Source organism: Convolutriloba macropyga, chromosome 7 (genome assembly GCF_964194025.1).
Source record: "Convolutriloba macropyga chromosome 7, txConMacr16.3, whole genome shotgun sequence".
In the NCBI taxonomy this organism is placed as follows: domain Eukaryota; kingdom Metazoa; phylum Xenacoelomorpha; order Acoela; family Convolutidae; genus Convolutriloba; species Convolutriloba macropyga.
This window is the reverse complement of record NC_134474.1, coordinates 10,363,854-10,390,928: the sequence shown is the minus strand read 5'-3', so window position 1 is coordinate 10,390,928 and position 27,075 is coordinate 10,363,854. Positions and strand designations below refer to the sequence as shown.

Here is a 27,075-nt window from a genome sequence, read left to right as displayed (position 1 = left end):
ATCACCAAATATGAACAAATACAGTAGAACCACGAATTTTTTGAGAAAACTCGTAGTATCAACGCCATAAAATTCAATAGCTTTCAACGGAAGCCAGTAAATACGCTAAATTGATGGGACGACAGGGTTGTTTGCCATTCATATTTCATCAATAAACCATTACAACACGTCATTGGCTATGAAAGCAACAACAAATACAGGCAAAGACAAAAAACTAGGTAGAAAAGTGCCTGAAGAAAGTGTGGAGGCAATTTAAATCATAAGCTCTACTCTGAAAACTTTATTTATGATCCATTGAACGTCTTCCCAAAAACAATGGGAACTATCAGTATTAGGATAATATGATAGGATTCCCAAAAGGAACCAAAAATAAGAAAAAGTAACCAAAAATTAAAAAATTATGAAAACCCGTGGCATTGAAGTTCATGCCATAGGACTCCAAAAAATTAGTAAATCCTCAAAAAAAAAATCAAATTTTCATTTAACGTTACGAAAACTCAGTGTCGAAGCCAAAAAAACATGAGCAATTCTTTGAAAACGAATTTTTTTGTTCATTGGGCTTCATTTGACTGTAATTGAGGTTTGTTGTTAACGGAATTTCGATATGAAAGGTGACTAGTCTCTACTAGAGCAAAAGTGACTAGAACAAAAGAAAAAAACTGAGAAGTTTTCGAAAAAAAGAGCTCTCAAACAGAATAGTCATTTTATTGCCCTAAGTCTATTAGTAACACAAAATTGATTCATTTTGTGGCATGAAATGTAAATTTGAAATACTATTTTTATAGAAAATATCTTAATTTGAAGAAAAATCACACTAAAAGAGAACAAAATCATGCCAAATATTGCGTGTTCACACAAAACTTCAATCCTCGATAACTCCTCGAAAAAAAACGAAATTAGAAAAAAATCTTTTCCATTTTGAGTTCTACTCTGGAACAACTTTTTAATGATACCACTCATATTTCTCTACGATGAATATATCGATTGGCCAAAATTGAATGAACAAAAAAACCCATTTGAGTATATAGTTCGTCCCCCCACAAGTGGGTCGGAACAAAAAAAGAGTTTAGTAGCTTTATCAAACTCCCGATTTCTAATAGTGTAAATATCTTGTAAAACTTTATAAAACACTTTTTGCTAAAAAGATTTAGTTATATTGGAACCTTCGTCGATCGAAACCTCCAAAAAATTTTGATATTTTTCGTTTGTGCCCCCACCCCAGTACCTTATGCACCACTAAGCTGGGGGGGGGGTGTTGCGGCTGCTCAAGAATCTCAGCGGAACCCAACTTCGCGGCCTGGTTCTCGAGTTTTACGCCGGCCTGTTAAATTCGCCATGTGCCATCTTGACTCTCGCTGATCGTACGACTCCATCGTTGCCTTTGAAGACTTGGATGACTCGTCCCATCTTGTACTCACATCGTTTCACTGACTCGTCTACCATCCAAACAAGTTCTCCTTCTTTCAGGTTTCTCACATGTTCCTTTGACCACTTTGACCTCTGATTTTGGGAAGGGAATTCGTCCACCCCCCCGATTTTGGGAAGGGAAAACCTGAGCAACCCAAGGTTTTAGCACACGGTTAGGGTAACCCCTAAGCTATCCATGGACCCAACGAACATCCTTGCATCATACCTACAAGTGATGCTATTAGCACTTATATGGTGCAAAAAGTGCATTTTTGGATATTTTGTCATTTATTGTTAATTTTGCTAAATTGTTAATTCTATGATCACTTAAGTGTTTATTAAAGGTCATTTGTCATACATTTGAGGCATTTAGAGTTACGTATGTACCATCAGTGCTTATGTCAACAAAAGCAAATAGTGCGGTAATTTGACATTTACTATGTAAACATTGACTTAAATCACTTTATTCGATTAACCAATCAGAGATCAGTGACAATGATGTTATAAATGATATTTAGCGGATTATTTACTTTAACCCAATTGTTTGCATAGTGAAACCATATTGTATTTAGAACCATTAGAAACTGTCATAAGGAGCAGTTGGCTCTCAGATTGACTATAATTTGATTCTTCATCAACTTTAGTCTTTTGCGCTAAGTTTTGCTAGATCTTAAGATCTCGAGCGTTATAAGTTAGTTGAGCTTTCTTAACAAGAAGTTAGCAACAGTACTAGCTTTGGGCTGAAGCCTTACAAACTTCAGCACGAGATTGGATATAGATTATCACCAAGGATTTTCTTAACTTCAATCACAAAAAATTAAAGTTACAGTCCTTTATTACAACTGAGCGACTAATAGTTACTACGCGAGTGTTAGTCGATAGCAACCGAGTGAAGAACCAGGCCGGCGTAAAACTCGAGAACCAGGCCGCGAAGTTGGGTTCCGCTGAGATTCTTGAGCAGCCGCAACATTTGGTCCGCCGACCCGGACAACAACGACAACACGAACAGATACCCGGACAACAGTGACCCGGAGAGCAGTAATCTGGATAACAGTGATCCAGACAGCAGTGACACGAACAGAGACGAATCGATTCGATTTTGGTGGACCATAACGAAATCCTTACGATGGCTGGAAAGAGCCCCGATAGACATTGGAAAACGACTGACTACAAGATGTCAGGCCAACTCAAGAAGCTAGAAAAGGAGCAAACCGAATTGCTGGAAACCTTTGACCGGCATGACACTGCCGTAAAAGCACAACTAGCCCAGAATAAAACAGTGACAGCTGAAAGAGTGTATCGATGCTTCTTTGAGACATATGATGAGCTGAAAGAAAACAGACAGCAACAGAGACAACTCCTGAAGCCAAAGTACTTAGAGAGTTTCGATGCCGACACTGAGCGAAAATTGGGCGAAAGGAAAAAGGTACTGCAATGGCTCATCGAGAAGGTACCAGGACTCAAAGAAATTGAAGAGTATCATACTGAAGTCATTAATTGGAAAGACGTGATCCGACTTGTCAAACCAGAGCAAAAGCGCATGTCAACTCATATCGAAATGGCCAAACTTACAGATCTACTTAAAAAGTACCAGCAAACCGTAGAGAGTGGAAATCAAACATCGTTGGTGTCATCTACATCGGCAGGTGATAAGGACCCAAATGAGACTGTAATTGATACAGGAAACGGAGTGACAGAAAATGTCGAAGAGAACGTTGAAGTAACCTCTAGGCTTTCTGGAACGCACCGAAGCAAAAAAGAACCCAGTATTGCCAACTCACGTTCATCAAGGAGGTGCGAGATTGAGAACTTAGAACTCGAAAACATGAGAGCAAAGAAAGAAGCCGATCAACGGCTGCGAGAGCGTCAAAGTCAGCTAGAGAAGGAACGTGAGGAAATAGAATTGCGTCGACGGCAAGAAGAATTACGCTTACAATTACAGCACCAGCAACAACAACAAGAGGAAGAGTTGCGTTTACAACTGACACAACAAGAAGACGAATTGCGCTTGCGGCAGCATGAGCGAGAGCTTGAAAATGAGAGGAAGAAGGCCGAGGCTGATGAGGAAGAAAGAGTTCTAAAACTGGAGCTGACTAAGGGAAGCTCAAGAGCATCTGGATCAGAAGCAGGTGATATCGAAAGTGTGAGATCCAGACGAAAGCCAGCAATATCGCAGGACTGGCTCAAATCCGTAGCCGAGCAGTCCGATCCTAGCCGGCCACTATCACCAAACGTTGTGGTCGACCCTCCTAAGAATGTCACACAGGACAGAACTGACAAAAGGTTCAGTGCATACCCGAAAACTACCCCGCTGTTCCAACCGGGTGTAGGAATCTTCTCAGCCCCACGACAGGAACCAAGCTTTCTAAAGAGATCAGAAATCCCTACATCAATTAGGGTGACAGATCCGCCAGTGCATTTGTCCAGGACGACGTTTCAACAGCAAGGAACGTCAACAGTGAAAAACAAGCAGAGAAGTCAAAGTCCCAAACACAACTCCCGCGACAGATCGATGGAGAATCGTAATCAAACGACGTTGAGCCAACCCACACCACAAGTTATATATCAGATGCCAAGTGATGGCTCAAGAGGATTACCAAAACTGAAGTTAACAGAGTTTTCAGGAGATCCTCTAAAGTGGCCTGAGTGGTGTGAACTCTTCGATGTAATTGTTCATCAGAAGAAGCTAAGTGATACTGAGAAGATGCAGTATCTGAAGACCAGCCTCACGGGTCAAGCGAAAGCAGCAATATCGGGATTGGGCTTCAGCTCACAGTCATATTATCAAGCCTGGGATGTTCTCTGCAAGAAGTTTGGCAGACCGAGAGTCATAGTCGAAGCTCTACTTAAGAAGATATACACTCGTCCACCAGTCAGACACGATGACTCCAGTAGCATTGTTCGATTTGCAAACGTGGTCACAAACACAGTAAACGTTTTGACAAGGCTTGGGTTTCAACCTGACCTGGAATCAGAAGGAGTTCTGAGTTCAGCAACAAGAAAACTTTCCCTTCAGCTCAAAGAGCAGTGGCTACGTCACCTACAGGACCACCAACTACTGGCAGCAAACTTGATTGTCTTCAAAGACTGGTTAGAATCAACAGCTTTCATACATGAGGACTTGTTAGCTCAGACAAGCTCTAAGTTTCAAAGTCGGGAAAAACCGAAAACAAGTACATTCGCATCAAATGCTGAAGATTCTACAAAACCAAAGAATTCAGAATGTCCATTCAAAGATGGACAGCACGCGATCTGGAATTGTGAGAAATTCAAATCAATGAAACTGAATGAACGACGAGAGCACGTTCAGAAGCTCAGACTGTGTTTCAATTGTCTGAGACCTGGTCATCGATCAAGGGACTGCAGAAGTAAAACTTGCAGTGTGCCCAATTGTGGACGACGACACAACAGACTTTTGCACAGTGACTTCTCAAAGAAGGAGGCTACAACGAGTGTCTCAGACGCTACAACAGCATTAGCGACTAACATCACACAAGGAGGGCTACCTGTAGTGCGAATTAAGCTCGTAAATGGGAACCACAGCCTGAGCGTGCTAGCGATGTGTGATACAGGATCTTCAATCTCATTCGTGGACAAGTCAATCGTATCAACACTGCAGCTGCAAGGAAGAAAGGCGTCCTTGTCAGTAGCAGGAATCCACGGATCGGAATACGTCAAGACTGAAATAGTGCCGATAGCTGTTTCAGCACACGAGAAGTCACGACCACTGACAACAGTGCAGTTTTATGTGCACGAGAAACTGAAGTTGGGTGACCAGATGGTGGATCTGCAGGAATTGAAAGACCGCTACCCACATTTGAAGAACTTGCCGAATCAGAGCTACAATCTTAATGAAGTTCAAGTCATTCTTGGACAAGACTGCTATGACATCCATCACCCATTAGAGTTTAAGAGGTCCGATGACAAGGCTGCACCGTGGGCAGTGAAATCGAAAATAGGATGGGCCTTAAGTGGTCCCCTACCAGCAAAACAGGCAGCAACCCTTGCTACTACAGCAACCTCAGTGTCAGAGGACAAACTAGCAAGCCAGTTGAGTAAGTGGTGGGACATCGAATCCTACGCCTCCAACTGCGATGTCACAGGCCAGTCAAAAGACGAACAACGAGCAATCAAGACGTTGGAACGAACAACGCGATTCACGGGTGAAAGATACGAAGTTGGACTTCTGTGGCGAGAGGACGAAGTGAAGTTGCCGAACAACTTCTACTCTGCAATGGGGCAACTCAAGTCCCTAGAACGACGCCTACAGAAGGATGATACGTTACGACAACGCTATCAGGAAACAATTGACACCGATGTCAAAGCTGGTTACGTTCGCAAAGTCGATCAAACTGAACTGAACGAAACCAGAGACGAACTGCAATGGTATTTGCCACATCACCCCGTCATCAACCCGCATAAACCGGAGAAAGTCAGAAGAGTTTGCAATGCGGCAGCCCAGTATCAAGGTGTGGCACTCAACGACAAACTTCTATCTGGACCAGACCTTCTACAGAGTCTGGTCGGAATAATTTTTCGATTCCGAGAACATCAAATAGCGCTATCAGCCGACATAGAAGCGATGTTTCTTCAAATTGGTGTCCCAAGCGCTGACAGCCGATGCCTACGTTTTCTCTGGAGAGACCATCCAGAACAGAGAATAGAAGTTTACGAGTATACACGACACGTTTTTGGGGCGAAGAGCTCGCCAACTTGTGCAAACTACGCTTTGCATCAAGTGGCGAAAGATAACGCGAACAACGACGAAAATCTCGTCAGAACGGTTCAACGCAACTTCTACATGGACGACTTCCTTAAGTCAGTCAGTACCCCCCAAGAAGCAATCCAAATCTACCAGAAAGTCAGAGACGTACTCAGCAAAGGTGGATTCAAACTGACGAAATGGATAGCAAGTGACGAAGAGGTCAAGTCACAGATCCCAGAGACAGACAGATCAACGAAAGTTGTGAAAACTTTCGAAGCTGAACCTCAATCATCATCAATACTTGGACTAAACTGGAATGTGGAAACAGATAGTCTCATTGTCTGTCGTGGAACTGAGCAAGAGGTTCCAGCAAAAATAACTCAGAGAATTGTCCTATCCTTTGTCTCAGCAGTGTTTGACCCACTGGGGACATGTTCACCCTTCACGATACGAATGCGGTTTCTGCTCAAAAGCATTTGGGCAGCAATGGGACAAGCATGGGACAAAGAATTGTCAGCAGAACACTCAAAACTGTTCAGTGATTGGTGTTCTGAATTGAGAGAAATAAGGACAATGTCAATAAATCGACTTTATTTCGAAAACGGATGTACAAACTTGAGACTCCACATCTTCACAGATGCATCAGAAGAAGCGATGTCCATAGTGGCATATCTGCAGGATGAAGCAACGCTGAAACTGACCTATGTAATTGGAAAATGCCGTGTAGCACCCATCAGACACACGACAATTCCGAAGTTAGAACTTCAAGCCGCAGTTTACGGAGTTCGTCTAAAGAGACAGATACTGAGAGAACATGACGTGAAAATCGACAAAGTCTATCATTGGACTGATTCATCAACGGTGCTGCAGTGGCTACAATCAGCTCACAAGAAGCAACAAGTGTTTGTTGCAAACAGAGCAGCTGAAATACTGGAGAGCTCTTCCATGGATCAATGGAGACATGTCAAAGGCATCGAGAACCCTGCGGAAATCGGCACTAGAGGAATGTCTATCGAAGGCCTCAAGGAATCCGTGTGGTTAAACGGGCCGGCATGGCTCCACACAGATGAAGAAAAATGGCCAAAGCCGTGGTGCCAAGCGAACAGAATTGAAGCTGAGCAAGCTACAAGTACTGTAGCCGCAGAAACTAAACTACATCAACCATTTGTTTGGGACCGATACAGCAGCTTCAATAGAATCAGAAACTTTATTGCCTACTGCATGAGGTTCAAGACGAAGCAGAAGGGACTTCTCAAAGCTGAGGAGATCCATGGAGCAGAACAAATTCTGTTGCGATTTGTTCAAGCCGAAAGCTTCCCGAATGTTTCGAAGTCGATAACAAACAGCAAGGAAATCTCAAAAACATTGAACATCGCCAAATTGTCACCCTTCATAGAGGAAGATGGAACAATTCGAGTGAAAGGTCGACTGAAGCATTCAAACCTCGATTACAATGCAAAACATCCAATACTGTTGACAGCAAAGCATCCAGTAGTACAACTTCTGTTGGAGAGAGCTCATCGTGACAACCTACACGAAGGCACAGAATACGTGAGAAACATGCTCCAACAAGAATACTGGATCATTGGAATACGAAATGCGTTACGAAAAATCAAGTCCAGATGCATCAAATGCAGACACAGGAACGCCAACCCAATCCACCCACCGATGGCGGACCTACCACGAGAACGACTTGATGAACATGTTTTCCCATTCACCCATACCGGAGTCGACTACTTCGGACCCATAGAAGTGAAGTTCCTACGACGTACATTGAAGAGATGGTGCTGCCTCTTCACTTGTCTGACAACCAGAGCAGTACACATCGAAGTTGCACAGTCATTGGACACCGAGTCATGTCTAGCGGCAGTGACAAGATTCATCGCACGACGTGGCTACCCAAGTACCATCATCAGCGACAACGGCACGAACTTCGTTGGAGCAGCCAAGGAACTCAAAGCATTCATGGACGAATGGGACAAAGCTAAGATTGAAAGTGACTTAGCTCAGAAAAAGATAGTTTGGAAATTCAACCCCCCTGGAGCGCCACACTTTGGTGGAATCTGGGAAAGACTGGTTCAAAGTTGCAAGAAAGTGATGATTGCAATCTTGGACAACCGAAGCCTCACAGACGAGGTACTCAGTACAACGATGTGTCTTGTGGAGCAAACTCTCAACGCAAGACCCCTGACAGCAGTAAGTGACGATCCAGAGGATTTGACAGCTCTTACACCCAATCACTTCCTGCTAGGACGAGAAAACGCAAGTGCACCATTTATGCCATCCAGTGAACGCTACCATGATCTCAGAAAATCATTCAAAACGGCTCAAGCATATGCGGACATGATCTGGAAGAGATGGACTCGTGAATATCTTCCACAATGGAATCAGAGGTCAAAATGGTCAAAGGAACATGTGAGAAACCTGAAAGAAGGAGAACTTGTTTGGATGGTAGACGAGTCAGTGAAACGATGTGAGTACAAGATGGGACGAGTCATCCAAGTCTTCAAAGGCAACGATGGAGTCGTACGATCAGCGAGAGTCAAGATGGCACATGGCGAATTTAACAGGCCGGCGTAAAACTCGAGAACCAGGCCGCGAAGTTGGGTTCCGCTGAGATTCTTGAGCAGCCGCAACAGGGGGGGAAGAGAACAAGCGGAAAAGATTCGAAATCTAAGTTGGCGTAAAATGTACACTTTGAATGTTTATTTTATTGTTAAAGCTAACGGCAGTTGTATATTTGCACGAGACACTGAAATTTTCAAAGATTTGTTGAGCTTTGCAAACAAAACTCATGAATGTTTTTAGCGGCTGAATAATAAAAAACATTCATATTATCTTACTTCCAGTGAGAGTGCTTTGCATTGAAAATTGCGCACCTGACGATTAATTTAAAAATTTGAGGTCTAATGACGTATTGATCAACCATTCAGTTTTATTGAAAAATTTGTCAATTTTGAATTTTTCTCTGTTCAGAGAGCCAAAGAGCAATTTACTGTCTCTCTGCGATTTGGAGTTTTTTCAACTTTCTATTCTGTCAATCTCAAGGGGCAGCTATCTACAAAAAAATTATTACATTAACATTACGTCCCAATGACCAATAGTTCAGTATACATACTTGTTTTATTTCGCAACACAATTTTCAAAATTGGGTTTCTAACCGTGCCTTGAAACGTGACGCAGGCTAAAAATGTTCAATTTGGCTTAAAATTAACCTTTTCCCATGGATACAGTATCTAATTACCGAAATGAAAGAAAGCCCAGCAAGTGATTTATTTCAGAAATGACTCTCTCGATACTATTTGAGAATTAAGAAGACAGTTAGTGGTTTTGAAATTACCCATAGCAGTCCTCAGTGTTTGGTCTCAACTAACTACTTACAAAAATCGGGCAATGAATTTTTCGGCTAATTACATGAGTAGTGGAAAAAACAAGGGATCGAGCCACCAGTAAAATTTGTCCCTTTCTCCTAACGCTAATCGCGCATGTCGAATCGGGCCAAATTTTACTGCTTACTGGATCCCTTGTTTTTTCCACTACTATATATTAGCTCTAAATTCAATAAAAAATCAATTAAAATCAAAAATAAAACAAAAAATCAAAAAATCAAAGCAAAATTTACATTTCACTCTTTAAGAGCGATTCACTCTTATTCGGAGTGATCCCCCAGTAGAAAGATCGCTCTTTTTCGCTCTTAAAGAGTGAATCCCTCTTTTTTGATATTTTTTTAAATTTTTTTATACTTTTTATTTCAAATTATCTATACTCTTCAATAAACTTATATTTTCTTTTACTTTTTCCATATTTATTCCATCATTAATAAGAAATGATACAAAATTATAGTATTTACATGAACAACTTTCCTCTGTTTGGACAATAACTAAAGGACTTACAGCTCTAGGACTTTGCATTTTATCTAATAAGCTTCTACTAAATCCTCTAGTTAATTCTACATCTGGATGTTGTTTCTTTACATGAGTCTGTATCCCATCATATCTCATAACAGAAGTACAATATGGACAATTAACTTTAGCTGAAGTACAACTTCTACATGTATACTTACTCTCATCAAAATCAGTTAGTGGTTTTACATAAATACATTTATTACAACTTCTAATTAAGACTTCTGAGTTAAGGTTAGCTTTAGGGTTAAGGTTAAAGTTAGGGCTGGGGTTAGGGCTAGGATCTGAGTTAGAGTTAGAGTCATAGATAGAAATAGAACCAGAACCAGAAACAGAACTAGAACCAGAACTAGAACTAGAACCAGAACTAGAACCAGAACCAGAACCAGAACTAGAACTAGAGCTAGAACTAGTACTAGAACTTGAACCAGAACCAGAAATAGAACTAGAGCTAAAATTAGAACTAGAACTAGATTCACTTTTTAAAGAACAACCCCATGGAGAGAAATTATTAGCACAAATAACACTTAGTATTATATTACCACACATACATTTATCAGTTTTATCTTTATGACATGATTCATAATGATATTTTAAAACAGCAATGTTTCCATATTTATAATTACACTCTAAACATTTTAAAAGCATTTATAATAGGGTAAACTTTAATATTTACCTAATCATTTCGCAGATTGGACTTTGTCCATCAGTGGAACAGCTTCGCAGATGCTTCAATATCGGTTTAAACGCTTCGCAGATAATGTTTCGCTTTGATTTCAATTAAATCTTATCTAAAATCAATTCAAGGTCTCATTCTTTTTTTACCTCTAACAAAATGCATAATTTCTTCTCTAAATTCTTCATTATTTCCAAATAGTCTGGTTAAAAACATTCTATCCTTTCTATTTAAAGTCCCATCATCGTCGTTTATATATTCTTCATGTATTGCATTTTGCAGATCAGTGAACGAGCTTTGCTCGTGGTTCTCCAACGAACTTTGTTCATGGTCTACCAAACTGCTTGGCTTGCCACGGACTTAGTCCGTTGGATAACCACAGACGGAGTCTGTTCGCATATCATTATCCAACTCTTTTCCATATCCAACATTGTGAAACATGGACGAAGTCCCATTAACCAATATATTTACTCTACTCAACATTGTGCTTGCTCCCATTGCTACACTCCCAGCATTTCTTGATATTATATAAGGATAAATATAACTAAAAATAATTAAACCTGAGCTTATAATTCCACCAATAGTTGATAACTTTTTATACCCTTTCCCATAATCATCTCTTTTGTTAAAACATCATTCTGAATTTTAATATTATTTAAAGTAAGAAGTTTATTATTATAAAACTGATAATTATTATGATTAATGGTATTTCTATCTGTTGCATTTATCATGAGTGGTTTCATATATGCTATAGGTTTATTTATATTTTCTCTTTCTAAATCATCTTTTAAACTAAGAGCTTTTAAATCAAGGAAACCAATTCTTGAATCATATATCATTGTTCTATTACTATTAATAATAACAAAAGTATTTTCCTTCTTATTATATTTAATTATACCATAACGATGATCATCTGACATTCCATCTGTACGATTATAATTGTTACTATTTAATTCACTAATTATTTTACTAAAGTCATGTGCACATTAACATATCTCATTAAAGTTTTTAAAAAGATCAGGTCCATGAAAAGTTGTTAAATAAATAGTATCACAACTCATTCTTGCTGTATTAATTATTTGAGCTGGTTTATGACACATTACAATCATTTAAATATTATAATTTCTTCCTTCAGTAAAATAATAAGTTATATTCTTATTTAACCTATCACCCATATCATCAAGTACTATTACACAATTTTGAAATTTATGCATATTATTTTTTGTGATCATATTTATATCAAATTTATTAAACCCTGTATAAACTTATTAGACTCAGGATCTATCCAGTCTCTGTCATCTTTACACACTATAACTATATTTTTAGCCAGGTCTTGGTTTTGGTTTTGTTTTTGGTCCTGGTTTTGATTTTGATCAGTGAAACTGCTTCGCAGATCTTGGTTTTGGACTGAGTATAATTTTAAGTATTGTCTAATAAAATATGTTTTGCCTGTACCAGTTCCGCCATAAACAATATTTTGTAATGGTGACTTTTCATATTCAAATCTAACTAGACTCCTATTTACAAATCCACCAAAGCTTTCTTCTGGTTTTGTATATTTACTTGGTATTGAATCATATATTATATAACTAATTCCAATTATTTTAATAAGAAAAAAAGTATACCGCCTTTATCCATTTTTATATAATAAATTTATTATATAAAATGCTCATCCTAACTTTTGAGGAATTCAATAATAAATTTAATTTTGATAATAATGCTATGAGTGATATTAGAATAAAAGATATAGTTAAAGATATAAGTCTAACACCAATTGAAATAGTAATGAGAGATGAGACTCCAAATAACACAAATGAACCTAACTTCAACATTATTGTAAATCTACATCCAACTGAAGGTACTCATTGGGTTTTAGTTATAAGAAGAGAAGGTGTTCCTGTGTATTACTTTGATAGTTTTGGTGTTGAGACCCCACCATTATATTTAGAAGAATATGTTGATCTAGGCTCTAATGATTGATTACAACAATATGATGAATCTTATTGTGGAGCTTTTTGTTTATACATGATCTATTTTATTGATAGAGGATTTAGAATTAAAGTGCTTTAAATATTCTAGTTAATCAATGTAAATATCCAGGAATATATAATGAGTGTTTTTGTTTAGGTTGTAATGTTAATTAAAACAATGATGTAATTTAAAACATTCGCAGATGTAAATTAAAATGCCAATGATAATGATAATGATAATGATAACGATAATGATAATGACATTGATAATGATAATGATAAAGATAATGATAATGACATTGAAAATGATCTACGAAGTAGCTTTACTATTAATGTTAATGATAAAGATAATGTTAATCAGGGAATCTGCTTCGCAGATGATCTACGAAGTAGCTTTGCTAATAATGATAATGATAATGACATTGATAATGATAATGATAATGATCTACGAAGTAGCTTTGCTAATAATGATAATGATAATGATCTACAAAGTAGCTTTGCTAATCAGGCAACCTGCTCCGCAGATTATGATAATGATCTACGAAGTAGCTTTGCTAATAAAGATAATGATAAAGATAATTTTATATATCTATTTAGTGAAAAACGTAGCGAAGCATCGGTGGAACCGCTTCACGGATGGATGAAATCCCATCAAAAGGGTAAACCTAATAACAATAGTCCTACTAACAGTATCTCTATCAGGGAACCTGCTTCGCAGATAAACATAAATGAAGATCTACAATCATGGCTAAATGATGATGATATAATTACTGAAGCCGCATTGCCAGATAACTTTAGATGTATAATATCTGGTCCTAGTGAATGTGGTAAGACATTCTTATTAAAAAAGCTAATTCTAGCTAGTATATATTTTGATAAGCTATACATCATTGGACCTACTGATGATCAAAACAATGGATGAGAAAGAATAAACCCAAAAGCAATTATAGAATTTATTGAAGATATAAAAGATTTATCATCTCCTGATAAACTACCCAAAGACTTAAAGAAACTAATGATATTCGATGATGTTAGAGCCAAGGAACCAGTTATTAATGAATGCGTTTGTAGAAGTCGACATAATAATTGCAATATGATATATCTTAATCAAAACCTGTTCTCTCTGGATAGACAGAGTGTTAGAGAGAATTGTAATCTATTTATTTTATTTGAACAAAGAGGTAAAGTCCTAGCATCGATATATCAAGATTTCTTTAATAATGTTGAACTTAGTTATAATGATTTTGCTAATATATGTAATAAGGTATGAAAGAGCCTTATAATTATATTGTCATTGATAAAACTAAAAATAAAAATGTTAATGGTAAACTAAGAATTAATTGGGATCGGAGAGTTTTGTAGTCTAGTTTAAGTTTAAGTTTATATCTACACCAGATCAACGAAGTTGCTGTGTTAACACAGATGGACCTTTGGTCAGCTGACTACCTCAGATCAACGAAATTGCTGACTACGTCAGATGTAAAGTAAAACTCAATACTTCCCCATTAAAGTCTATGTGTCTTCCATGCTCATTTTTAATATGAAACTCTATATATTCTTTTCTATCTTTAGTTACCGTTTGATATAAGATATTAGTTGGTATAATATTTATTAGATAGCCTGGTGGTTCAGTTAGATTAAAAGTATATAATATATCTGTATCTTTACCATTATATTTAGCTCCAGATATAATATTGCAATGAATGTTAATATTATTGAGACCCATAATATCAATAATTTTCTGAGATTTATATTTACGTTTTCTATAAACTATTTTTCTAAATCCTAGTAATGAGGCTATTGAGTTTTCTATATCAAAGCTGAGTGCTCCTTGTTTTTTTTCAATTAAACATTTCTTCGTAATCTTATCAGGTTTCTTCTTTTAATTATTCTTGTACGTCAGTTAACTCATAAGCATCCGGTGTAATAGTTGACTTTAGCAATGGGATTCCATTATAATTATAATTAAGTATAGATGTAATGTTTGGACTTGAGGTAGAGATAGGGTTAGGGTTATGGGCAAAGTTGGGGTCAGAGCTAAGAGCCTGAGGTAAAGCTTCTTCGTCTCCTATAACAGTACTAGCATATATGAATTGAATATTTCTCCTATTCACATTAAACACCAAATTTTAAACAGATAATCTAATTAAACCTAATTTTGATGATTTAAGTTTAGGTTCACTAAAATTAAACTTTTCTGTTGGTTTTATCATTCTAAAGTTAAGTGTATGCTCTTCTTTAGTTGTAGTTAAAGCTTCATGTATGTTTTGCAGTTCATATAGAATTAATTTTTCTGTCATTTTTTATCTAATGAAAATGGATTTTAATTTGGATACAACTTATGGTTATAATATTGATATACACAAAAGTAAGATTAGAAAATATAAACCTAATAATCTAGCAACAATGAATACGGTTAATACTAATATTAATATCATTCTCAATAGAGAAGAGAATCATTTAAATTTGCGTGATTCGTATCTAGAGATAGAGTTTGTTGTATTAGATGATGCTGGTGGTGTATTTGCTAATAATGCTAGTATCAGATTAGTTAATTATGGTATGGTGGCATTGTTTAGTTCAGTTAAGCTTGAATTTAGTGTTGGTTGGACTATCGAATATATAGATCATTTTCATCCTAATCTATTGATGTATAAGTTATTAACTAGTACTGATGATGAATATGAGAGTGGTTTTGTTAGAAATCAAAGCAATAGAGATAGTCAACTTAAAGGAGACCATAATGCTGGAGAACGGGGTCATATGTACATGATGATTAATATGAGTGATCGATTTGGTTTCGTAAATGTTTTAGAAAAGATTATATATGGTTTAGGATTTAAACTAATAATAAAAAGAAATAATAATGATAGAGCTCTATTTAGAGTTAATGCTGGCGCTGATGCAGTTTTTAATGATGGTAGTATAGATATTAGAGATATATCATGGTGTGTGCCTAGTATTGATCCTAGTAATGACAATAGAATTATTGTGCAAAAGTGTTTCAGAAAAGAATAATGCAGACTTTAGCTATTATGAAAGAAAGACATTTTTATAAGAATTTACCCAATGCTACTAACTTCTTGTTTGATCTAGGTATGGAAAGTGGTATGGAAAGACCACAATACATAATAGTTGGTTGGACCACAATATATAATAGAAAATAATAAGGTTAATGAGCAAACTCATGATGCAAGTACATTTGATATAATGAATGTTACTGAATGTTATTGTAAGATTGGTAGTGAGTTTTATCCCGAGGATAGAATGAACATTAATTATGGTACCAATAATTATAATGAGGCTTTTAAAGAGATTGTTAGCTTTAATAAAGATTATAATGGGCTACCACATAATATAAAACCGTATATAAATCATAGAGCATTCAAAAATAGTTATAGAATATGTGTATTTGATCCTAGATATCAAAGTGATCATATAGGTCCACAACCAATACAACTTAATTTTAATTTTAGTGCTGCAGTTGCCGATGTTATAGGTCAGGCATTAGTATTAACTAGAAAGGTTATTAGTGTGAATAGTGATGGTAATAAGATGGTTGATATAATCTCATAGACATAGTCTTAGTTATAATTAAGTCATAGTTATAATTAAGTCATAGTTATAATTATAACTATAGTCCTTGTCGTTATTTCCTACTAGTCTTAACAAAACCCTTAGCATAAATAATATCTAATTTCTTTTTATTCTCTAGCGATAAACCTCCAGCTTCAAGCTTAATCTTAGCTTTGGGCCTCACCTTGGGCTTGGGCTTAGACTTAATAACAACAAAGGGATTATACTTTTTAACTTCCATTATTTTTTATATATAGAAACGAGTCTTTTAAATAAGTTCAAAACTAATTCATATTGCGTAGGAGATAGTCATTATAGTGGTACTAATAACATAAGTGGAGCTATTACTTCAAAAGGTACTAAAATGTTAAAGGGTAATTGTGTTAAATGTAAGAGAAGTAAGTCAATGACTGTTGGTGATGCAACAATAGAAGCAAAGGGATTGAAAGATTTCTTTAAAAGTGTTGGTAGGGCTACAGTTACCTTGGGAAAGAAAGTTGCCAATAATCCAGTAAGAGCATTAGAAATGTCAAGTAAAATAGGAAGTGCAGCTGCATCTAGAAACCCTAGAGCTGCTTTATCAGCCACACCTCATTTAATTAAATTTGCAACTATTAGTGAAGGTATAAAGGTAGTACAAAAAGGAAGAGGTTTATACTTAGGTACAAAGAAGAAATAATTATTTGATTATGATTATGATTATATTATGTTTATATTTATGTTTATGATTATGATTATATTGAATTTATGATTATGATTATGATTATGATAATATTTATATTATGTTTATGATTAATGATAAATATTAATACTAATATTATTTGTACTAAATACATTATATTAACTAAACACTAACAACTTTAGTTTAAAAAAACACTCAGCTTCTTTTTCTTGTTCTTCTTATAATCCTCATATACTTTAACTAATTCATTATACCCATCATTATCTATTTTATTATCATTCATTGATTTAGTATATAGTCTATTAAACTTGTTGCTAAACTGTTTACTTAAAATATACATTTGTGAATGTTTATATTTTTATTTCTTATTTTAGTATTAATTGTTTTTGATAATGAACCACAAACAGTTGCTGTAGCAAAAGCTGTTGGTATAGAATAAGGTAATCCTATACCTGTTAATGCAGCTGATGTTGATGTTGCAGTTGTTGCTATGAACGATAATACTATTTCTGTTATCTCAGCTATGTCAATATAATTCTTATATCTACTTAACTTCTTATTATAGTTATTAGTTTCATTTTCATAATAATTTCTAATACCTTTTATAATGTTAATATTGTTGTTAAATTTATTATTAGCTTGAATCTTTTCGTTTATGTTTTGTTCATTAACGGTTAACAAGTTGGGATATGGTAATCTATCACTCGGTGCTGTTGGGTTAGTCATAGATTTGGTTATTTTAATTAGTAAAAATTCTTTCTATTTCTTTCGTTATATCTTCTTGTTTAAAACCATACTGCTTCTCTAGACTTTCTCGTTCTTTATTATCAAGTAACGTATTTCGTAAAAGTATAGCAATTATATATTGTTCTATTGTCCTTTTATTCTTTAAAAGGGCTTCATCTATAAAAGAATTATTCTTTTGATTAACGTCTTTAAATTCTTTTAGCCCAGTAGTAAACATTTCATCTAGTTGTATGTTAGTGATATTCTGATTAAACTCATTATTATCAAATTCTTGTTTTAATTGATTATATTTAGAGATAGTATCAGCAGAAACTTTATTACAAAACTTAACAGTATTTGTGACTTCATTTGTTGATTCAATAAACTCATTAAACAGTTCATCATTAACTTGTGTTTCATTTACTTGTAATGTTTTAGTTGTAACTTTATCAAACCACCCTTTCTTAGTTCAGTTATGTTTCTACTTAAAATGTCTATTTTATTAGAAGAGGATAATAAGTTATTGTCACAATACTCTTTATTAACAACATCTTTTTCATCTATCGGAGGATGTACATGCGTAATTTTATAGGTATCCTTCATATAAAAATTATCATTATCTTCTAGGAATAACCCACGAGCCTTACTTTGTGTTAAGTTGTTTGTTGATGTTGATGTTGATTTATTTTTAGCCTGATTGAATCTATTTCTTGTCATCTTTGTATTTGTTTACAGAAAGATTTGAATCCAGCTTGCTGGCTTATAAGTGTAACTTCTTCGAAGATCAGGGAACCTGCTTCGCAGATGACCGGAAGTCTATATTTATTGATTCTAAAACTTTATTATTAGATTCAAAATCAAACTCAGATTTTAATAATTCCTGTTTGTAATATTTACTTTCTATTATCTCACCATTAATATCTGCTATTTTATATGTTGGTGATTGTGTTTTTAGAACTTCATTAACTTTAAACAATTCTCTATTCCAATTAGAAGTGTATCCCTTAGAGAAGATATTACGTTTATCTGCATTTCTAACATAATCACCAACTTTAAGTTTAGGTTTAATATTCTTAAAACTAAAAGTGTATTTAACTTTATCGGGATTATTAGAAGCGTCAACTGGTGTCATATTAATTGTTGAGTGAATGCTATTGTTATATGTTATGACTGCATCATTTAATATATTTACCCAATTACCATCGCCATTGATGAACATTGGTTTATTTATTATATGTAATAATGTTCTATTAAATCTCTCTATGAATACAGCCTTTAAATCACTATAAGTAGAATATAGTTGTGTTTCATATTCTTTAAGTAAAGATTCAAATGTTTTTTTTTGTAAAACTCACTACCTCTATCTACCCATAACTTTTCTGGTTTTCTAGGTTCAGAGCCACCTTGTGGATGTTCACTTAATACTATTTGAAAACCATTAGTTATAGATAAAGCAGATTTATTCTTTAATGGAGTACTCCATGCATATTTTGTGAATATGTCTATAACAGTTAATATATACTTATAATTATTATTGTATTTACTTAGAGATGATTTGTCTATCAAATCAGCTGACCATGTTTCATCTTTATATAATGGTATTATTCTTTGTCTTGTAAACTTTGTTATTTGAGGGCTAAATACTTCTTTAGCTAATAGTTGTTGTTGTTTTTCCATCATTAGTTATTTACCATAGTTAATAACAAAATTATCCAGTTGCTCTCGGTTAATAATATTCATAGGTAATAGTTGCTTAGATATATCTAGCATTTCATCATATAATCCATCATGACCAGCTTTTGATTCTAGTATTAATAATTCTAGTCTTTCTATTAATTTATTTGGATCTGCAAAGCAGGTTCCCTGATCCACGTAGTGGTGGCAACTTTGGCACTAGGGCTGTAGGGCTGCTATTTAAACTCCTACCATATACATAATCTCTATCACCCATTATACGTTTTATTGCTCTATATCTAGCACTTTTTTATCCCCTTTTCCTAAATCATATCCAATATCAAATAAAAACCTTTTAATTTTGTTTTCATCTTCCCCGATTTCACCATATTTTATATTTGGGTTAGTAAGAAAGTTTATAAACTCATGTGAAAGTTCATATATATTATCCTTAACTATAAATGCATTTTCTTGATAAATTAGTTTAACACCATTCATTTCAAATTCACCAATATCTAAATTTCCGAACTTTAACTTTAATTGAGGCTTAGATTGAACTGACATTAAATTAATAATTTGAGCTGTGTCTTTATCTACTAAAAGTGCTGGTTTATCTCGAGCTTCCTCTACAGTTTTGTGATTGGACTTCATTAATGCTTCATTAAACTGGGAGCCAGCATGCTGGATCATCTCAGTTTGTTTATCTAATTCTTGATTTTGCCAATCTATTGCTCTTAATGTTTGTTCATTTAATGCTAGATTGTGTTCATTGTTTGAGTTTAAAGTTTTAGTTAAAGGATCAAATAACTCTTCTAATTCTCCATAATATTCTTGTTTTTTTTAAATTTATCTTCTAATCTATTCTTTATGTTTTGTTTTTCTAGATAGTTTAATTCTATAGGTTCATCTAGCTTAGTCATTTTATATGTATTGAAAAACTATAATAAGAGTAAAAAATGGATAATGAAAATTCTCTTATTGAAAACTACTCTTAGTTGAAAAAATGTTTAGCTTGTGGAAAACAATATGCGGCTATGGAAGAGTTTATCGACCATACTAGGGATCCCTGGCATGATGAATTAATAATTTCAAGTTATTCAAAATATTTAGATGAAAGGGAAACCAGTAAAAAAATAAAATTTATAGAGGAAATAGTGATTTGGAAATAACTTTGGGAGGGATAATAATCTACAATGTACTAACTACTAAACCAGGAGATGCAATTGATCATTTTATAAAAGGAAGTATAGAATATTATAAACCAGTTTTATATTTTTTATTTAGATTTATAAATCGATAAACCATAGATGGAGTCTGTTCTTAGATCAGAGAAACTGCTTCATAGATGAGCGAAGCTATCAGGGAACCTGCGTCGCAGATGATTACGTCCATCAGTGAAACTGCTTTACAGATCATTACATAATCTATTATAGGCTTCAATTAACTTTCTATCATCATTAGTGGTTAGTTCTAAAATATTATTTATTAACAAGTCTTTTTTATATTTATTATCTAACTCTGTTGAAGTAGTATTAATCAGGGAACCTGTTTCGCAGATCTTTTTTATTAAATCTCTTTTAAATATATATAGTTCCTGATCATGAGGATAACTTTTTATATTATTTACATAAAACCTTTTATCATCAAATATATTTAAACTAATCTTACTTGTTTTTGTTATTGTCATGTCATCGCCAATTTTTTGTATTCTGCATTCATCTACTGTTCTCTGTGTATTATTCATTAATGCATCATAATAATCTATGTGCCTCGCATTATTATGCTTCTTTATTCCTTTTTCTTTACTGTTTTTAGGATAATTTTTGAAGCTATATGTTTTGGGGGACAATGCTATAAATTCCTCAATATTCCTACTCTCCAGCTTGTGCTTAAACTTGCCGGGAACTTTATTATTAGTTTTTATAGGTATGTCTAGATTACTTAAGTCCATATGCTCATCCCTAACTTTACCTTCACTATAACTTAATACGAAACTGTCCGTATCCATTAAATGAACTGTTAGATCTTTGAGGGTTGGTTGTAGAATGTTATAGAATACATCATACATGTGTAATTTGCTAAGTTCGAGTATTGTTACTCCTACATACACTGGAGAATCATATTCTATTTTTTTCTTTATATATTCTATTTGGCTATAATCTCTATATCTAGTTATATTCTTAAATGTTGGTTTACTTACACTTTTCATTATCTTTTCTTCATCATGCAGGAACTTGCTTTGAAAAAAGTGTAGAGGATTCACGCACATTCTTCCATATAATGAGTTATTCATTAATTTCCTTACATCCTTTTATGCTGCAGTTTTAGCTGTTGCTCTTTTATTTGTATTGTTTTGTATATAATCTCTACATATATAATCTTGTTTAAATTTAATTACTCTATGTATTTTTGGTACTTTTACTCCCATCTTAACATAGAACTTTAACATCCTATAATGAACCATTTATTCTGTTTTGTTGTTTTGGTCTAAGATTAATTTCTCTGATCTTGCCTTGCCCCCATCTCTTTCTCTGTAACCTAATTCATTATTCTTTATCTTTCTCTTTTTGGGCATTAGTGCTAACTGTTCTGTTCTCTCTTTGCATTCATTAGTATAATCAATATCACAAACTATAGAGTAATCATGATCACTATCATCTGGAGTATTCAATATTGTATCGAGGAACCCGCTTCGCGGATCAAGAGTAGTATTAGTAGTAAATTGGATGTCCTTATAAGGTAACTTTTGCATCATTGCATAACCATATAGGTTGTTTGTGTCTATGTACCATATGTTTCTATGGGACTTCGTCCATGTTTCACCGTTGTTGACTATCTTATCTCCCATTATACCGCATATGCCTCCTCTCTTTGCTTCAACAAAATCATCTAGCATTTGTTTATCTTGTGATGTATCTAATGTTACATCACTTGACATTAACCAACAATCAAAACTATAACCTGGGAGACTTACATAGTGTAGTGGGTTGAGCTTGAATTCTTTCATACTTAGTGTAACATATTCATTCATGCAGTAGTCTAATATTTCCACATTATTCTGTAAATACTCTATAAGTAGATCTTTTCCACTTTTATGACTGTTTTTTTTTATTAAAGTTATCTGGTTCTTCTTGTGTTTGTAATTTATTATGTAGAGAGGATTTGAAGTCTTCTATTTTTAGATTACCTATAATTTCTTGGTAGGTAGCTTTGCTACCATTGGCAGCTTCGCTGTCATAGTCACCTAAACCAAAGTATTCATATTGTTATAATGTTTTAGTTTTACATCCGTATATCTTTGGCATTTGATCTAGAGGCATAGCTAGGAAGTTATAACTATCTAAGAACTTGAGACAACCAATGCTAAACATCTTAGACTTACCAGCAGCTAGTGGTATGTAATCTACTTTTCTTTTATCATTATTCTGTTTGAAGTGTTCACTGTATAGTAGGCTGAAGTCATAGCCAGAGCCATTGTGGAATATTACAGGAATGAAGTTTTGTTGTTTATACCTCAGATTACATATTTTACATGCCGGTCCTCTATATTTACCAGTTTCATGACAATGATCTCTTACTTTATTAATACATGTTTTGCTGCAGATATGACAGGTGTTATTGGTTTCATGATATAATTTATCTTCTTCTGTGAATGCCATTTGTTTGTTGCGCTTGAAGTTATTCTCAGTTTCTATTTCTAATAGATCTCTAGCAAAAATTTTAATGCAGCCTAGGCCGAAGTAGTGCTTGAAGTTACCTTGCCAGGTGTAACCCACAGCTATTGGAATATGTTCAGCTATTACATATTTACAATCATTAGTTGAGACATCGGTGAAACCGCTTCGCGGATCAACAATGCAACATTCTATATCGGCAGTTATAATATTTTTTATATTCTGACGTTTGTGTTTATAAAAGTAATATGTTTTTTCTTAGGACAATTAATCTCTTGTTTTGAATGAGTTGTTGCATTCGTGTTTATCATATTTAATTTTTGAGTTAAACCAATAGGTACACCTATCGCAAAAATAAATATTTAATGTTATTTTTATTTGGGCAAACTATCAGGGTTTCTATATTTTTTATTAGGGCACAGTGTTCTATTTGTCCATTACTCCAAACTAGTATTCTTACATCTTTTCTATCTTTTTTAAAATCGTCCACTTGTTTAAACAATTCTATTTTGCCCCCACAACAAGGTGTGTATACCCAAATATTAATGGTATACAATTTTTGTATTCTTTTTATATAAGCAAAATCATTTTCATGTTGTTGTCCTGGTTCAATTAGTTCATCTATATATTTACTTTCTCGAGTTGCATGGTGTGGGGTGGGATGTAGCCAAGTAGTTATAGTTAGTTGTAAGCAATTGTATTTATAACTTTGTATATATAATATCGATTTAGAGTTTTTGAGACCAGGAGGTAAATCTATATAACTACCAATAGATGCTTTAGTTGGTTCAATATTTAACTGAATACTTCTTATTCCAAGAAACTCGAAATCATAACAATAACCTTCATATATTTCCTTTTTGAAATCTAGCCACCGATTGAAGTCACCATATTCATACATTGCATTATCATTAATATAATCAGTATTGAAGAATATTTTAGTAGTTTTAACTTCTTCTTTGGTTCTCTTCTTATAAACACATTCAGCCGTGATCTTATATTTAAAACTTTTAACTTTTCTGAACTGGTAACAGTTTTTAATTTCTTCTAAAGAGTAATTAGTTGCTTCGTCTATGTCTTCAATGTAATTCCCACCTTTTTCAGTAATATAAAATTCTCTCAAGTTCTGGCTGGAGTTTATATCAAAGTCTTCTGTGTTTTCTAGATACATGCGATTGTGACTATATGAATGAGTAGTTAGAGCTACTTTACTTCTAAATTCTTCATGACATTCTTTACATATAAACCTAATCTTAGAATAGATTTTGTTTTCAGTTTCAGTTTCAGTTTGAATTTCAGTTTCTGATTTAGTTTCTGTTTTAGTTTTAGCCCTAGTTTTAATAATATAATCACCTTCATCCGAATTATACACCCTCTCCGAGATTTCTTCTTCTTCACACTCAAACATTTTCTCCAATAGTTCCTTATGTTTGAGATCGTATGATTGATGCCTGTATAAACCCTTCTTTGATTCAAAGGATAGATTACAGACATCACAGAAGTTTATGACACTAGTATTAGTTGATTGAGACATGATGTATTTATTTAGGGAAATAATCAAAAATAATTTTTCGAAAAATGAAAATGAAATGCAATAAGTGTATAAATAAACCTTGGAAAGAATGTTGTAATAATTGTAAAGAATTAGAATATTCTTGTTATGTATGTAAAAATATGGTTAAAGTGAAAGATTATATGGAACGTTTGGGATATCATTATTCTGATCCTGATCAATATCTAGTAGGTAGTATGTGTAATGTTTATAAACATATATCACTATATAGACTTAGAAATAGGAAATGTAGACTATGTATTTATCTTCATAGATATAGATATGGTCATACGAGAAATCAATTCAGAGAGATTGTTTATAAGTATAATATTCAAATAAACTAATTCTTCTTCTTCTTTAATTTATCTGTGAAGTAGATTGATCCCTTTTTTCTTAATAGATGTTAGATCTAGAATAAATAAGGGTGAAAATCATTCTTAGACTAATTCATAGAATAATGATTGATTTTTTAATTTTCGTTTTTTGTTTTATTTGATTTTAATTGATTTTAATTGATTTTTTAAATTGAATTTAGAGCTAATATATAGTAGTGGAAAAAACAAGGGATCCAGTAAGCAGTAAAATTTGGCCCGATTCGACATGCGCGATTAGCGTTAGGAGAAAGGGACAAATTTTACTGGTGGCTGGATCCCTTGTTTTTTCCACTACTTACATGCTCATATTGATGTTGTTTTCACAAAACGCAAAAATTTTGAAATTGGCCATTTCGGACATTGACGACGATGAAAGAGGGCATCTGATCGTGGGTTTATACCAAGCGTCGATTTGTACCAAAATAAGCCCACTTTCAAGTAAGGTGGCTGCCGCGTTTTATAAGAACAACTAAATAAAAACACGAGTAATAGTTTTGAGCCACTTTCACAATTTATTAAGATACGAAAGTGCAAACCAGCTATAAAATAAGTAAATTTACTCAAAAATTCGCTACCGACAGAGCCCTGTAATGTTACTAAATTGCTTCAAAGCTGTTAAGTAAATCGGGTTTTATTACGTTAAAACTGAAAGCATCGCAGGCGTCGTTGTCCCTGCACAGTTCCCAGCAGTCCACAACTGATAGTGTGATTGAAGTGAGGAGAGGGTGTTCCTCAGGTCCACTTGTCAAACAGGGACACTCGAATGTCCACTCTGACATCAGTCTGTTCCATAATTCCCATTCTAATGACTCCTTCTCTTCTGATTGGCGAATTAGCTGAGTCGTAAAGAACAGAATAACATAGAAAATATTTATGAAGTTTTTTTCTTTTGCTGTCATGCTAACAAGGTTCTGTATTTCATCTGAATTCTACATAAGAAACTGAGTGATTTCACAAACCGAAAACTCTTGCACACTTGAGACAATCTAGTAGCTGTAATCAAACAAGAGCAATTCAAAAGAATTTTTCAGTGGCGTAAATATTTGATGCGCTTATCAAAATGTGCGCCAAATTGTCCTATCGGTTCGTCATCAATATTTAATATTTTTTGTTTACTTATTGTAGGACAACTTGGTACCGTAGTAATGTTCGGCGTGTTTGAATCAGCACAAAAATGCTAAAGAATTATAATAATAACCACAAAAATTAGATCAAAAGTTTTTCAAAATCTCTACCTTCTGATAAAGCTTTTCCAGTATGAAGATTTTGTACAAGTTCTTTTCGCATAATTTTGTTTTGTTTAGAACTGTAACAGGTGGAAAAGTTTGCTCTTATTTATATCAAAAAGACTGAAATAATCCAATTTTTTCCTACCAATAACAGTCGTATCACATCTGCATGCTAAATTATTCAAGCATCTGAGACGTTTACATATAAGCAAAAAGAAGCTAGGCTACTTCCGTTGCTAATTTGAACATTGGATCAATCATTTGAAATTGCCAGCTGTTTGATTTCGAATTCGAATTCATGTTTCAGAGATCTTTTCTCTCACGGCACGTTTAACCGTTATGTATACGCATACTAAAATTCCTAAGTTAAGGAAATCTTTCGATGGCTCCTTGAGTTCAAAAAGCGGAATATACAACCTGTTGTCTGATGAACACACCCCCTCTCTCCCTCCCTCCCCACACACAGATGAGCGTAAACTTTGGAGTTGAATAAAAGTTCAGCGTGAAAAATTGGATAAACTCTTGCTGCCCAATATTGAATAAAAAAAATTTGCTGCCCAATATTGAATAAAAAAATTGTATCAAAAAAACATTGAATCAATCATTTGAAATTGCCAGCTGTTTGATTCGGATTTGAATTCATGTTTTGGAAAATCTTTTCTCTCAAGACACGGTTAATCGTTATGTATATGCATATTAAAACTCCTAAGTTAAGGAAATCTTTCGATGGCTCCTTGAGTCCAAAAAGCAGAACATACAACCCATTTTCTGATGAACACACCCCCTCTGTCCCTCCCTCACTCCCCCACACACACATGCGGATGAGCATAAACTTTGGAGTTGAAAACAAATTCAGCGTAAAAAATTGGATAAACTCTTGCTGCCCAATATTGAATCAAAAAAAATTGAACCAAAATACATTGAATCA

The 27,075-nt window shown here is 34.3% G+C and overlaps 1 protein-coding gene across 1 annotated transcript in view; it reads right to left on the bottom strand.

Moving 5' to 3' along the window:
• The window catches only part of LOC142342082 (uncharacterized), a 64,304-nt gene extending 38,053 nt beyond the window's left edge, over positions 1–26,251 (bottom strand). The window contains exon 1 of the mRNA XM_075393271.1: positions 25,557–26,251. Coding sequence (XP_075249386.1) covers positions 25,557–25,817 — 261 coding nt within the window. The 5' untranslated portion in view covers positions 25,818–26,251. The remainder of the gene's footprint in view (positions 1–25,556) is intronic.
• Between the last annotated feature and the right edge of the window lie 824 nt (positions 26,252–27,075).